Genomic DNA, 16,436 nt, shown 5'->3' with positions numbered 1-16,436 from the left:
TTAAAACAGGAATATAATTGAATTCTGCATTTAAATTACCCACAGTTATAGCTAATAATAGGCAAGTTCTAGGCTCAGGCCTATAGAGCCCAAACAAGATCCTCAAATTACTCTGCTACCAGCTGACAGCCCTTATGACACTAAGCAGAAGAGTGTCCAAGGCCTGCCAGGAGCTGTTCTTCATTTGTAAAGACTGAGACAGCAACTGAAGACAGTCTTCTCATGCAAGCCTGCTACCATCCCACAGAGTAAAGTTCTAAGCCCCTCTTGCACGTGGCTCTTAATTTAAGTCACTTAGTATCACCTAAGCTTTCCATAGGTAAATTTTACTACAAGTCATCCATTTCTGGGTGGATTTTTCTGTTCAGCAAAAATATTCAAAACCAGATCTGTCTAAGCACAAAACACAGATCAGTTCTACGCTGAAAGGACTTAATACAACACAAAGTGTAAAGATGACAAAATACCACTCATTCTGCAATCAGGTCAGGCACACAAGTTAGTTGGCACTTTCAGCCCTAGAATCTATAATGCCTCCAAGTTGTTAAATAAATTAAAAAAAAAAAAGACATCTTCACTCACTTTGGAGATTAGTTTGTTTGTGAAGTACTGTTCCTCAGTTATTTATCCTACAGAAAGAAGCTATGTTTGTATGAACTGCTTGAGAGGTGCTCCAGTCTGAGGCTCACACACACTGACTGTGACACTTATATAAAAAAATCCTCCCCTAACAGCTATTATTCAGAGACACTGAGTAAGCCAGAGGAAGTTCAATCAGAAAAATGAACAAAAGTTTATAATTTCTCTATAGACAGATAGCCTCTCATGCAAACAATTTCACTGTCATGTCTTCTGAGAAGTCAGAATCAGATTAATCTTGCAGGTACACAGGAAGGGATGAAAGGCAATGGATACAAGCTGCAGCAAGAGAAAGTCCAATTTTGACAAATTAGTTTACAAGATAAATACTTGTGGAAGAAACTTCTCAGTTCAGGTGCTAGTGAAAGAAATTCACAATGAGGATAGTGAAGCACTGCACAGCCTGTCTGGGCAACCTGCTGCAATCTGCATGATGAGACTTTCAAAATTCAACAAAAAGGGGGGCATTATGAGGAATGCATTCTCTGTGCAGGTCTTGGCTTTGAAACTTACTTTTCCCATTTAGAGCCTACTAATTTTTCTATGACTAGYGCTTTTAGATCAAATAGAGCATTAGTGACTAGATTGTTAGAATTACAAGCTACATTTATGATGAGCAACTTCACTGAAGTTACATCAAAAAAAGAAAAAGGACACAATCAGAGGAAGCTAGTTTTACACTCTTCTCAGGTGTGCACTGGATAAGGTACTGAGCTCTTTCAAGCTTTAACAAATGAGGAGAGCGATCAACAGGTATCACAGAATAACTACTCCCACAATAATAATTTTGAAATATTTCCAATATATACTTTTTCTAAACCCAAACAAAGTGACACCACACAAACATCCAAACTATTCCACTCAAAAAAATATATTTTACTGTAATAGAATGGTCTGTAGTGGATCATTATTTTGGCATGTACAAATTGTAATCAACTTCTCCAGCCTGCTGCCTGCAAACAGGTTGATAGCCTTCCTACATATAGGTTTCTAATCCAAATATACAAGCTGCTGTTTTTCTCATTAGTAGATTTCAGCTTTATCTCACCCATTTTTGTAATAAACAAAAAAAAAAAAAAAAAAAAAAGAAAGAAAGAAAAGAAAAGAGAAGAGAAGAAACAAGCCCCACAGAGATGGTCTTACTACAGAACAAATTTCTTTCACAAACCCTTATTAATAGTCCATTGAAATACCCCACATCTAGAATTTTTTTTTTTTAAACACAGTAATATTGGTTTTCATGAAAACTCACAAAATCCTTACCACTGAAGCTGATATTATGATAAACGTATAAAACCTTTTTTTAAAAAAATGTCTACATAGTTTCTTAGAAAGTTAAAAAGCTAGGAAAAAGCAAGCTATTGGCAGAGACCACCTACGATTGCTATGCCTCACTATTTAACAATGAAAGCATCTATACCCATCAGTGAAAGCTGCAGTCCACCACCACACCTAGGCAATTTACTAAGGAGAAAAGTAAACTGCTTTATATCACCTGTGTATAAATACTCAGAGGTCTTTAATAAAGTTACCTAGCTGTTCTAGAGTGTACCACCTAACTATTCCACATTAACCTTATAATTACAGAGATAGTCATTTTTATCCTGTATTTTTTTTTACAATTTGAAAAACACATACATATTAAACTGATTTAAGAGAAAATTTCATACCTGGAAATTGTTCATCAGCCCATAGTGACATTCTGTCTGACAGGATGAGAAATCATAGTTTAATTTGCAAGCTGCAGTAGTGCAATTTGTCAGCTCAGTGATAATTGTGTTATTGATGTTCCCTGTGGCATCTCGAACAACACAGGAACCTAAAATGGACCCAGTCACAGAAATAAACACAAGGTCAGTCTGTTAGTGGTTAAGACATGTCAAGCTCAAATCCCTGTTTCGGTAAGCATATTTTCATAGAGCATCATTAAAATAAGGCATTCATATTTTTAACAGATTTCAGTTTCAAGCACCTCTTCACAATGAAGAATAAACACAAACAAGAAAGCTATCTGCTTTCTTGTTTGAGAACAACGTAAGTTTTAGAAAAACTTCAGTCTAGTAAATAAGAAAAATAGTATAGAAGACAACTAACTCACTAGAATTGTAAAAGTTTAATAGCACAATTTTAGCTTAGTATTTTATTTCTTGGAGTCATGAATTTCCCATAGCACTCTACTTGAAGTTAGCATTATGCACCATCACTTGATTTCATCATTTTTCTTTTTTCAGATTTCTTAGTGGAGTGTAGTTTTGTTGTGGTATGTAGGTATGCATATACATAGGTATGTACAGTTCTGAAGCTATTTCTTTTCCTATATATTGAAGTCTGATGATGCCACAGTTAAAATATTTTTTGCTACAGCGATCAAAGATGTTGACATGACAGAAGTTAATCAAGCAAGAAAGTTAACCTTCCTAGATTATTTCATGAATAATTTTCCTGGAACTTCCCCCTTTCTCTCTATCCAGAATGAGATACTAAGATATATGTAAGATGACTTACGTTATAAAGCTTCACACACATACTTCAGTTTACAAAGTCTAGCATTACATATTCCTATAGAAGTATACTTATATTTATAAAAAACACTTTCACAACTTTTAATCACATTCCAACATACTGATTTCTAGTTTTGTGTAGTTTGATTCTACAACTCAGTTAGTGAGTCAGTCATTCAAAAACAAACAAAAAACAAAAAGGGCTTTGCCATGAACACTGCTGTATGATAATCTGACACTTTAACAACACTTCCATCATAGAAGTCGCTGTTGTATTTTAAACACCTATTTCTTAGTGAAAAACAAAACCCCATAGTCCCATACCTGATGCATTTTTTTTAAATCAAGTTCTACCACTTCAAAACTTCTGTCTCCAATTCATTTATGTTCATAATCTTTATAATTCTACTATTCAGTAAAACTGTGAAGATACAGCATTTCAGTCTCTAAGAACAATCTCAATTGATTAAAAAGCCTGCAAGTCTTTTTTCAATGAGTTTTGTTTGTTTTGGTTTTTAAAGACAAACTACARGAGATGGAGTTCCATGTTTAACAACTGGGGTGGTTAATTTGTGTTTGGACACTCACCACTGTTTTAAGGAACAGAAATTAAACAGTGATGAAGAGAACAGGAAATGTCTACAGATGAGTAAAAGCCAAAAGCATTCCCTTAATTTTGTCTTTTCAGAACTTCAGTGAAAAGAAAGTCCTGAAAACAGAAACATATGACTATTGATGACTTAAATGACTTATTTGCAGAATACAAATAAAATGGACGGCATAGATGTACTACAAGCACATTAGAATAGGTTTAAATTTCTCAAATGACAGTGCCTGTTATTGACACAAAATATTTTCCTTTTCTTTGACAAAAAAGGTCCCTAAATACATATACCATATTTAGATTGTTTCCTAGCTTTTAGAACTGAAGTTACAGTTGAGAATAACGCCTGGTCCTGGGTAGGTGGACATTACTTAATACTTCCAGTTTTCAGATCTATTTTTCAGTTGCTTATCAAACCCAATTTGTTAAATTTCAGCAAGTTTCCTATACTGATCCTTCACCTTTCCTTCAGAGTTGGGGGTGGGGGGGTTGGGGGGTTTTGGTTTAATCGAGATGAAAACTTCCATATGAGAAAAAAAGTTTCTCTTCCACCATGCAGGTATTTGCTCCCCCAGTCAAAYGGCATATAAGGGATGTCATAATATATTTACCAGCTCCGGTATTTCTAGATAACATATATTCTGAATGAACCTACATTTCCAAAATACTTTTTATTAATAAAACTAGTCTGCAACTGCAATGTATAAATTGAGTATCTCATTAAATAGCTACAATGCAGTATCACAACCCTTCTCTTTCTTGTTTCCTTTTTTCATTCTCCAAGTTAAGCTTGCTGGCAGCTCTTTCACACATGGTGTCAACGTACAACAGGAAGAATAGTGGTACTCTGAACAAATCTAACGTAGCCTTATTACAAGAGAATGCAGAAGACAAGCCATTTGGTCAAACTGCATCCTCAAGATATACCTAACAATTCAGACACTTTATTTAACCCTATTTCATAAAGATTTTTATTTATAATAGTTTCTAGCAATAACTTCTGTAACAATCTCTAGGTCCACTTCCTGTAAAAACAGAGTTTCACCTTCTTAGAGGCATTCAAAAGTATGCTCTTGTCAAAAGTATGCTCTTGTCAAAGCCAAATGAAGTTTTGCTATGCTACAAGCTTCCGATAAGTTCAACGAAGCATTTATAAGTCCTCTAGGTACAGGCAAACAGGGAGATTTACAGAGATACCACCCTGAAAAAAAAAATAAGTACAACTGAGAGGACTTCTTAACTTCTTTGGTGCTACAAATGGCTATGATCAGCCTCTTGTTAATTAGACCTATTTCACTGGGTAGGGAAAGCATGTCTTTACCCCACTCAGAGGTTTGTTCTTATTGGGGGTTTGTATGTTTTTAAGCAAATACAGTGCAATCTAAATGTTGTTCCTTGAAGGCATTCAAGAGTTTCAGTATACCAAAATAAAAGGTTGCTCATGCAGTCCTAATCCTGCAACCTGCACACTTGTGTGATTCCCTTGCTAAAGAAAGAACAGCATGGTCTTTGCCCTTACAACRGCTATACTACTGAAATAAGCATTCTAGCTCCTGCCCTTGGGCTAGCAATTTTCCCCTTCTAAGTCACCTTTACTCAGTTTCCTAAGCCTGTTACTTACTACATAGCTTGCAAATATTTATGTAAATTTAAAATATCTTCTTCAGAAACTTTGTCTCCACAGTATTCAGATACCTTAAATATGAAAGTAAGCACCCTCACATTCTAAGTTTTGTTCTTGTCCCCTTCAGGCATCACTACTCAGTAACATCTGTAGCTCCGTCACAGTTTTTGATATGCTCACAGCTATACTAGAGGCATAGAGTGGGGAATACGGAGCATATGAAGGGAATTCATCTGTCCAATTCCTGATGCAATGCCTCAAAAAAGCTAATTATTCCCTTTCTATCTTTCATTTTATAACCTCTAACTTCTGATAATAGAACTGGTATTATTTAATCACCTGAATTCTAATCATAAATTACAGGAAGTAGGTCTAAATATTGTTATTCACTAAACAATTTCATGTCTGGCTGGTTTTGCAAAATGTTCCTTCTGCAATATGAGAAATAAAGTTTATGTTTAAAAGGCAACTAACGTATTCTGCTAAGAAATGAATACTAATGAGCATTTTGCTCTCATGTGGGTTCAAGCTCCAAAACATTCAGATTTKGTGCAGAACTCTGTGTGGTCAGCCTAATTAGGAGATAAACATAGCAGGTCATTATCCAGCATAGGGCAAAATCACTGGAGAGCAACTATTTGGCAGAGCTACAATGCAGTGTTAGCCAACACAGGCAGGCTAGCAAGATTGGTATCTTTAGAAAGGAAGTATCATTAGTGGTAAGATCAATGGTGCTCTTRTAAGATTCATTCAAAAGGCAGCACAGCTAAGATAAGGCAAAGTCTTTCATATAAGAAAACTGACTGCTACTGCCAGAAACTCATTTATGCGGTATTATAAAACCATTTAAGATCAAGGGCAAAAAATAGGCAGGACATGGTTTTATGTTCTTGAGATTACTACAGTAGAGTTCTCTTAGGGAGGGGGGAAAAAACCTGAGTGCCCACTGCAACTCTGGAGTGAAACATTTAGAAAGCATCAAACCCTAAGGCAAATTCTACTCAGAATAGTCAAACCACTGTGAGGTGGGGAAGAGAGACAGAAGAGAGGTTACACAAGACCAATACCAGTCTATGTTTGTTTCTCCTCCTTCCAAAAGTAAARCTACAGATATTTCTAAGTGTGACAACACTTCTGGAAGTTGGCCAGATAAAGATGCCATTCACTCTTCTCCCTTGACTGGGGATTACTCCTTTAGCACCCTTGCTAGAGAGTTATGTGATTATCCCAAAATATGCTTCAAGTAAAATAGCTGCCTTCTAGCATCGTCTATCAGCACAGCTGTTTGCTAAGTGATTATGTTCTGAAAACGCAGCTTTCTAATCCAAGCATTATCCCACCAAAAAGATCTAAATACAAATTCTAACACAATTATCAGCAACAATTTAGGAAATACTAGTGTGAAGTCAAGTGTCGTCATTTGTCATCTTTAGTGTGAAGCAGCCACTAATCTTGGAAAAAGATTATCACTCATTTTAGAGAAAATAAAAGCGTCTGAAAGCTGAGCCTCCCTCTAACAATAAAGAAACAATGGAATTACATAAATTATATCAAAGTACTCCCTCAGAATGAATACAAAAGAATAAAACTTTTTTTAAAAAAATCCACCATTTACCTACAGATACTGCAATTCCTATGTAAACCAATGTAGTAATTAAGATGGCCAACAGCGTTCCTTTAGGTATGGCTGACTGAGGATCCTGAAAGAAAAATTTCAATGGACAGTCATGAATGAGGTATATGCTCAGTGTTTGTAGTCAAATTTGTTAATTCACTACTCACCGCAAGATCACCTGAGATATTTGCACCAGCAAGTATGCCAGTGGCAGCAGGGAAGAAAATAGCAAATACAGAAAAGAATGTTTCCTCATTTCGGAAATCTGGTCCAAAGTTCTCTGCAAATATTTCAGCTGTAGAGAAAGATTTGTTAATTTAGATGTGTGCTAATATTTGTATAGAACCTATATTATTAGCCAATTCTACCTGACCTAGCTCCACGAAAAAGCTCAAAATCACAGCAGTATGCCCTACTCACAAAAGTACACAGAGATCGTGTTAAGATAGGATAAGTCCTAATTCATCACTTCAGCTCAACATAAAAGTCAACATAGTAACCTTAAATAGCCTTTAAAAATAATAAAAATATATTCAATACTATTTTTTTTCTTAAGTTATTATTATACTAACTAAGCCAGTAGGACCAATTTCAGCTCTGCAACTTTAAGATCAAGGAATAAAAAACAGAAGTCTGAAAGAATCAGGAAAACCAATCTTTACATCTGTCCCATTCAGAGTATAAGTTATCTTAGGTATTTCATTCAATTATCATAGCATGCCTCTTCTCGCGAATGTATTAGTTAAAGTATTAACTGTTCCAACATACCTTTGTAACCGAAGAAACCTTTAGGCTTCTTACTGTCCAAAGGAATAAATGTTCCTATGACAAAGTCTCCAATAGCAATTATGAGGATCACCAGTAAGACTATCTGCGCCTGAAATRTGATTACAGTCAGACAGAAAAACCTCCTGTTTTGCACAGCTAAGTCACAATACTAAGAATATGTTCTAAAATATAAATACTAACTTGATTCAAAATTCAGCTATGCCTTCCAATATTTGTTTTCCACAAATAAGGAATGCTGGAGAGAACAGCTTGAAAATTTAACATTTTTTTCAAAATGGAATTTGTTATTATTACACCCCCCAAAAACTGATTCCTCTAAAGAAAATAATTCTTTTAATTAAGTGTTTGAGTAGACTGAGCAAACAAAAGAAAAGAAAAACAGAATGCAAAAACACTAGCAGTGTAGTCTCATTAACTGTGATCATACACATTAAAGTATAAAGCAAAGTATTATTTACTAGAAGTTCTATTGCACCAGGAATCAAATAGAATTTGTTATTTTATACAATGAACTAGTTTATACTGTTCAAGTTTCAATCTCGAGCCTTATCTATGAAATTAAATTGCAAAGATTACCACTTTTTAAGCTTCCAGTTTTCCCATGACTTTTTTTTATTACAACCTAGGTTTTAAACTAACGTTGGTTAAAAACATCAGAAATCCTACCATACAAATAAAACAGTATTTTAAACTATCCAAGACCTCAAAAGCATGAGCAATGATAAATTGAGACATTGAGAAGATCAAGATGTTTTAGGTTTTGTATTTGAATAAGCAACCACCCTGCCCTACATCTTCATCTTCAGTTATTTGATTCCCCATAAAGGCATATGCCCGTGTCTCAGGGAAAACTATTTCTAGTTGGATTTTTTCAGGCCTAGGATTGGAAACTAATATACAAYAGCATTGTAGCATTGCTGTCGCCAGTTCACACAATCTCAACAAATAAAACAGGGTAGTACAAAAATAAAGAGCATGACAGCCAACAGTAGAGTTAGAGGACCACCTGAAAAAAACAGCCTGTCCATCACACTTAGATCTCTCCATTTCCAAACCTACAGTAGAACAGGTGAGATGAGAGAATTCAGCTGGATGCTGAAATAAGTCTTCAGTAAACTCAAAGATATTCAACATGAAGTCACCAGAGAGCAATTGGCACAGCTGGATTTATTCAGTAGTGAACCTAGGCTTCTCCATGAGGTAAGAGTATTTCCTGTATCACTTCCTTACATTGGAAGTCTCAGGCAATAGAAGAGAATGAGCTCCTAAGACTTCAACACAGGTGAATGGTAAGAGAATAGGAACTCTGCAAAGTCATTTTTGAAGCGTGCTTTCCTGGCAAAAAGGCTTTCCCAGCCTCTATTTATAAATTTTTAGGTCTACTTCAAAGGTATTATTATAGAGTCCCCTTGTCCCATTTTCCAAGGCATTCTTTAAGTCACAGGGAAGGCATAGGAGAATATCGTAGATAACTATTATCAGGAAGAAATGCTATCCTGAACTGCATGTTAACCCACACAAAGTGCTTTTTGGACAGGTTCAGTTGTTTGCTGTAGCTTCTACCTGCTTTCTTCCATGTTGCAGAAAACAAGCCAACAAGTCTTGACGATTGCATTCAGCAGGATTTAAAAAAAAAAAAAAAAAAAAAAAAGTTACCAATTTCCTAATAAGGTGGAGGTGAGAAAGAAGCAGCGATGCCACACTCAGGTTTGATACAGAGACATTAGAACAATGGGGATATTTCTATGCAAGCCGCTATTATGGAACTGTTCATGCTGCAGAACAAAAGCAAGATACTTCCAGAGATTTTAAATCATAGTGGCCAGACTACTAGTGATCTAATAAGTAATTCCTTCGAAGTAAAAACATAAGCGGTTGAGATGAAGGAGCACAGCACTGTCCAAAGTCAGGTGCATACAGATACCATTACAAATAGAAGTTACAGACAGTGAACGATTACCTGAGAAAGCTAAATAGTTTTTATAGAAGCATGCTATTTAATTTACCAATACATGCCAAAATTATATTTTGTAGGTTGATTTCTACAGATTCTTTCCTCCTTTGTAGTAGATTCTAGTAATGCATTTACCTTCACTTTTTTTCTCTAAAATCCCTACTCCTGAGTGCTACAAATACAAATAGATTAAAAATAAATCAGTCAACTAAGATGGAGAATACAGATAACTGGACAAACCAATGAATAATAACAAAAATAAATAAAAAAAGAAGGTAACAGTTCCTTACTTTTGCTTCCCATTCCATCCCCGCAACAGAAATGCCCAGCAGTATAACTACTGTGATAGCTCCTATGATTCTGATGTCATTCATTTCATCAATCATCATTGTTCCATTTTCCTAGGAAAAAGGACACAGGCATACCAACAAGTGCTCATTTCCCCTAATGCAGAATAGAATTCTATTATTACCACCTAAAATTTATTAATAGAGTTAACCTCTATACCACAAATTTGCTTATTTTATATTCCCCACATGGGCACTGTTTTTGCCTCGTTTTAAGTCACTTCATCATCCAAAATGGAAACAATCATTTTGCTTCATGACCCAACCCCAAACAGAATGGCCTGTCTCCAGCTGCCAGAGAATTAAATTAACCAGCAACGCAACAGCTACCATCCTGCATTTATGAATAGATTTTACTTGATGTTCACTATTACTCTAAGTTCCTTTAATACATTCTAGAATTCTTCTCATCTAGGAAGAGTATGATTGGGTTCTTCTCAATGTCATATTTAATCAAAAAAAGAGGTATATACCACTTCATTGCGTTAATCTTAAGGAATTATTTCTAGTAAGGAAAACTTCTTTAAAAAGGAGCTTAACATAAGCTGCTATCACTTAGAGAAAAAGAACTGCTCACTGGTAAGAATTCAAGCATTAACCTTCCAGGATTCCACATCATGCATCTATCTTTCTACCCTTCATCTCAACTGCTAGCTTGATGTTACCATAGATTTAGCATTTTATTCTTTCAGGAGTGAGATAAGCAGAGCAGGAACCTTCAGTCTGACACCAATGATAACCTGTTTTATACCAAAAAGCCACTGAATTGCAGCAATAGTTTACTGATATTGTAATCTTGTACCTCATTACATGTACAGTCTTTAAACTCTAATCAGGGCAGGGTAAATAGTTCTCAGTAATCTCAGCTCTCAATAATTCATTCTCAATAACCTCAATTCTCAACAACAGTAATCGATAATCAATCCATTTACCTTGAGCAGCTCCACCACCGTCTCTGCAAAACCAACAACATACATTGCTACCGCAACAGCATTGGCAAATGCAAAAATCAAACCTATGGCACCACCAAATTCTGGTCCCAAACTTCTGGAAATTAAATAATATGCTCCTCCTAAAAAAAAAAAAGAAGAGGCAGGGAGGACACTATTTAAGACTTAATGGAAGAGCTTATGAGGACTGAGGTTTGCAAGAAAAGATACAAATTGTAAGTAATCAGTTGGCTTGTGCACCACATAATATTATTATTCAGCTACACAACCACTTTCAAGGTTAAAAAATAAGGTATAAAACACAGAAAATGGTATTATTGTGGTTCCCTCCTTCCCTGAAACTACTCAAARTGATTATGCGTAATTTTACTATCACACATTTTAACTAGCTGTAATTCAAGAAACTGGCAAAAGATACTGAAATAACCCCCTTCAAGTTCCAAACCTACATGACTTGTTTCTTAAATCTCTGTTGCCAAGGGAATTTTCTGTACTGCAATGAGACTGTCATAATGATCACATGACAACTCTTTTTTTTCAGAACCAATCTTCACATTTTGGAGCTTGAAAAATGTGCTGTCTCAAATACAGCATATGACAAACAGAAAAGTGAATATCTAAAGCTTTAGGGAAGGGTAAATTCCAAGAGATAGCAAAAGCACATTCCAGTGTAAGGCTGATTTGTGCAATCAAATAAATCCTCTAGTTCCAGATTTTGAGATATTTGAGTGACAAGTTAAAAGAAAAAATAACATGAAATCCTTAACTTCACTGCATTACAGTTACTGTGGAAAGTTTGTAGGTACCCAACTTTGACATACATTGTAAGACTGCAACATTAAATAACAAACATTAAACAATAAACATTAAAAAAGCACATAATAAAAAAGTTTCATAGGAACGTCATGAAATCATTCCCTAATTCCTGTCATTAAGCACTTCAAAGCTTTCAATTAAGCACTATTTTGCAAAAGTAATTCAAAAATATGTAGTCTGTAAGAATAGAAAAGTCAGGAATGCATAATGCAATTCTTAAAAAAGTGCTGTTCAGAAACAGACACCAAAGATTTTTCATAAACAAGTATCTCGAAGAAGTATCTACTTGACATAAAACTAAGTCTCATAGCTGACCTTCCCCCACTTAAAAAAAAAAAAACACAACTTTTTGCTAGGTTTTTGTCTTCATTCTTAAATCAAGGGACTCGGATGTGAACAGAACGAACTTAAGTGTTTCTATTTTAATTCTGCCACAGATTCCACTTTACATTTCACAGGATCATGAAGCAATTTGAGTATGTCAGAAACTGGTCATTTACAAAACTATTTGGTAGGTACAGAATTGCTGACAACAGTGCATAAATCATGAAAGTGAACAAAAGTATTATCCTTAGGAAACCTGGAGATAATTGAATGAGACTGCAGAATCTTTTCAGAGTAGATTTTGTAATTATATTTTCATGATAGAACTGTAACATGTCTTTTTGTATGTTCTCATATAAAGTCCAGTTTATCCTATTACAGAATGTATTTCTTAATTAGTAAGTTCTATTTCAGGATATGTACACATACAAGCGGGCACTCATACATATGCACATATCCCTAGCAAAGCAGATGCTGGGGAACATTAAGCCCCTATTCATTCCTGGACACGTCTTTCTGAAAGTGCTTATATTCCAAATATTAAAAATAGATAATGCTTCTACCACAGCAGAAAAACAAGCTACTAACCAAATCAACTTGCTAGACTAACTGTTGGCTCTTCATTCATACTACGATTACTTAAAGAAAATTATAAAAACTCTGCTACTCAGGAAAACAGCTCTTCCCTACTCTTTACCTATACTGTCACTCATTTTTCCCATGCTAAGACACAGAAGAAATTAGAGGCTCTAGCCTTAAAGTGTGCACTTCARAGAGATGACAAAATACTTTGGAAGATTTATGAAAGCAGCTTTACCTCCTCTGACAAACCCATTTGTAGCTATTGCTGAAGTAGATAGTCCTGTAATAGTTGTCACAACAGTGGCCATAGCAATAACTAGGACGGACAAACCTTTTGGAAAAGAGGAAAAATTGCAAATTCAACAGTATCAAAACATGCAAATCTTCAAGTTAATCACGTTCAAAGAATTAATCTGGCAAATTTGACACAGTTTTACTGTATGTAGCCCTGCATGTTCAAGTGAAAGGCTACTGCACTGAACAGGAGTAAAGAAAAGTTCCTGGATACAAACAAAACTTATGAGATTGGGTAATTGTGTTCTTAATCAGCAGGGACAAAGCTGTATCCTAGGTGAGATATTTTTTGCAGTTCAATGTGAAATTAAGTCTTTGAAGAAAATAATTTATATACTATACAGTCTATATGCGGATTTTAGCAAATGGAGATCAAAAGGAGTTTCTCTCTACAGTTATCTCTACACTTTACTGAAGACCTATACATATCTGTTTTAAATGATATATACCTTGCAGCTAAACAACGTGTAAGTAACTTCACAATGGTTAAAGTTTTGACAAAGCTGAAATATTGGCAACATTAAGGTCATTTTCTGCCTGTCTCACAACAAGTTCAGGGTCAACACTTCCTTTGAATTGCGTAATTTAAAAGTTACTGCAGTAAAAAAATTACAGCATTGGTACACATACCTATCCCAGCTTGTCCTACAATCCATGATAGTCTGATGAAGAGCATCACACCCCAAATATTTAACATACATCGTACCTAAGATAAAACATACATATTACATAGTCTCACATCTGCAGTCATTTCCACTAATTATTCATTTCCATTTTTTGATGTTGTCTGATTTATCATAGTCTTCTCTCATTGCTTCTCAAATTGTTTCACTAGAAGAGATTCTTTAATGAAACATGTTTTGGCCTTAGAGTAAAAAGAAGCTTAAACATGATTAAAAAATTACTACCTTGACCAAAAAAGTTGAAGTACTTCAACAACTGACACTACTAGCATTTCTTGACAAAACAGTAAAAATAAATCATTTGGGCCTCCACCTTTAGGATGCAAAATTCATACCGAACAGTCTCAGAGCCCCATTTCAGATCCTCCACTACYTTTCTTTCAAGTACTAAAGCAATAACATGGTAAATATCATCTTCAAATGAAAACTAAACAAATACTCAAGCAGGAAATACTCATCTGGGCAGCTTATGCCTACTAGGAAATATTAGTTGCAAGTTTCAAAACCACTGAAAAGGAAGAGATTGTCTTCCAGAAAACTTACAAGCAAGAAGACAAAAACCAGTTGCTAAATGCAGTTAAAGCAGCTTACTGAACTAAAATTAAGTAATCTGAGGTCAGTACTTGATAACTGAGTATTGCATTTGCAACCTCCACCACAAAGTCTTTAATTAGTATTATCCAAAAATATAAGACTTTTTTTTTTGATATTAAGTATTATGGTTTCTCTTTGCCAAAACACTAAAAATAAGTTAACATGTACTTGTAACGAGATCCCTCATATCACCCTTATATTCTCTGCACAGTAATTTTTGCTTCTCTAAAAGTTTATCACCTCAGTACAAAAATTTACAGATCCAAGGTGAACACACAAGTGTATTCTCTCCATTTGCATGTGCCTGTGTGACTTAGGATTCTTGTGTAGTAAAAAAAAAAAAAAGAAAAAAGAAAGATTTTTTTTTTTTTTTTTTGCTTTTTAGAAATTATGCAACTTCATAACTCTAAAATTTGTGCTAAAACACCATGATCCCTTTAGAATTTGAAGCCTTGAAGATTTGTTTTTCTTAGATTTCCATGTAAGGATAAAAGTGACCATGCTTAAGGCTAGACGTTTTTCACAAGTTTCATACAAGTGATCTTTTCTTTATACAGAGCTAATTCAGTCCTCCTCCAAAAGTAAGGCCATTAGAAAGATTATATATTTTTAAGACATAGGAGTACAACACATCAACTTACCAATACACCTTTTATCCAGCCAAACTTGACTACCCCTTTGCTATCTGGAGTGTAAGTGACAGTTGCCTCCCCAGCTGGCGTTCCTTCCTCTCCATTTGCATAGCCATCTTCAAAGGGCTCCTAGAAAAAAGGGCAAGTATTTATGTGCTTAATCAAGTCCCAAAGGAATTTTATACTCGAGTTGTAAGAAACAGTCTGCTTGTCCAAACAGAGAAAAATTAAAGGATGGCAACACTGACGTTACTAAGGCTTTCCTTTATGTTTCTTGCAGAAGACACTGCCCATGGATTTCAAGAAATGTAAACCAAACTTACAAGGACAATTTAGGCATTCTGTTACAGTTAATTCAAACAGATAGCAGTCAGAGTAATAAAAAATTTTTAAGAATCTCTCCTAAAGCCCTAAGAAACAACATCTGGTCTTTTTCTATATGAGTTACAGAATTCTTTTTCTGTAAGAGTTACAGAATTTCACTTTCAGTGACTTCCACAGCACAAAGCTTTATTTCTTAATCTGAAAGTATACACTGTTCTACCAACAATTTGTGGTCTCAGCTACAGCATTTCCTTTAGTCCAGACTTAGCTGTCATTTGATCTTTTTTTCAGGAAATAAATTATTCACTTCCCTGTAGACTGTTCTACTATTCATCGTAAGATGATGCTGCTGGAAAGGAAGGTGAGAGAGCAGCATTTCAGGCAGGAGGAGGGAGGAAGTCTCTTTCCAAATACTCTTCCCCATTTAGAAGGGGAGGTGACATACAGAAAACATCAGCCACACATGCAAAGACCAAACTGTGGCATTCCTTTACAATTCAACCAACAGCTGGTCAGTGCAGAAGTCTTGACTGTCTGACATGTATTAAAAAGAGGAAAAGAAAACAAACAAAAAGAAATTGCATGCTTCTTTTTCAGGAGGACATTTTGCTTTGCCACACCAAACAAACTTTTAAATACTTAAMTATTAAGTATTTCCTACACTTACTACAGGCAATCTTCAGGAAGCGTGCTGGGCAAAGTATGGTAGTTATCCAAGGCAACAAGTACAAAGAATGAACACACTAGAGGAGACCCTGAATACCATTCAGAGAGTACTATTCAATAAACCAGTGCAAGCCATATTTGTGAAGCAGTGTACATCCCCAGGGGCTTAAGTAACACTTAAGCAATTAGAGGCTGAATCCCAATGAGGTAAAGGGCAAAACGCCTGTTTGCTAAATAAGCCAAAATATGTTGGATCCAACTCACACTTAAGTAGTACGTTTTGTGCTGAAAGCACACACACACAGTCAGGAAGCTTACTGTGGAATACTTTATTAACTTCCCCCTCCTTCCTAAGACACTAATACCAAATATACACCAACAGCAGAGTCCAGAGGAAATCTTACAGAACTGGCACTTATGAAGGGTGTCATCCATATTCCCTCATAATTAGAAGTACACCTACAACCAAATTCTAAAAAAGAAAAAAGAAATCAGATC

General features: G+C 35.3%; 1 protein-coding gene across 1 annotated transcript in view; it reads right to left on the bottom strand.

The window, feature by feature from the left end:
- Positions 1–16,436, bottom strand: part of SLC12A2 (solute carrier family 12 member 2) — a 59,520-nt gene that overhangs the window by 28,209 nt on the left and 14,875 nt on the right. Inside the window, exons 2-10 of the mRNA XM_085323253.1 lie at positions 14,958–15,077; positions 13,670–13,745; positions 12,981–13,076; positions 11,006–11,145; positions 10,017–10,127; positions 7,752–7,860; positions 7,151–7,278; positions 6,984–7,068; positions 2,310–2,458 (exon numbers count right to left, since the gene is read on the bottom strand). Of these exons, the coding sequence (XP_085179379.1) occupies positions 2,310–2,458; positions 6,984–7,068; positions 7,151–7,278; positions 7,752–7,860; positions 10,017–10,127; positions 11,006–11,145; positions 12,981–13,076; positions 13,670–13,745; positions 14,958–15,077 (1,014 nt within the window). The remainder of the gene's footprint in view (positions 1–2,309; positions 2,459–6,983; positions 7,069–7,150; positions 7,279–7,751; positions 7,861–10,016; positions 10,128–11,005; positions 11,146–12,980; positions 13,077–13,669; positions 13,746–14,957; positions 15,078–16,436) is intronic.

Source organism: Rhea americana, unplaced genomic scaffold (assembly GCF_003343005.1).
Source record: "Rhea americana isolate MKP2758 unplaced genomic scaffold, rheAme1 scaffold_83, whole genome shotgun sequence".
Classification (NCBI taxonomy): domain Eukaryota; kingdom Metazoa; phylum Chordata; class Aves; order Rheiformes; family Rheidae; genus Rhea; species Rhea americana.
Note: the sequence above shows the minus strand (reverse complement) of the source record. Positions and strands in the feature narration are given on the sequence as shown.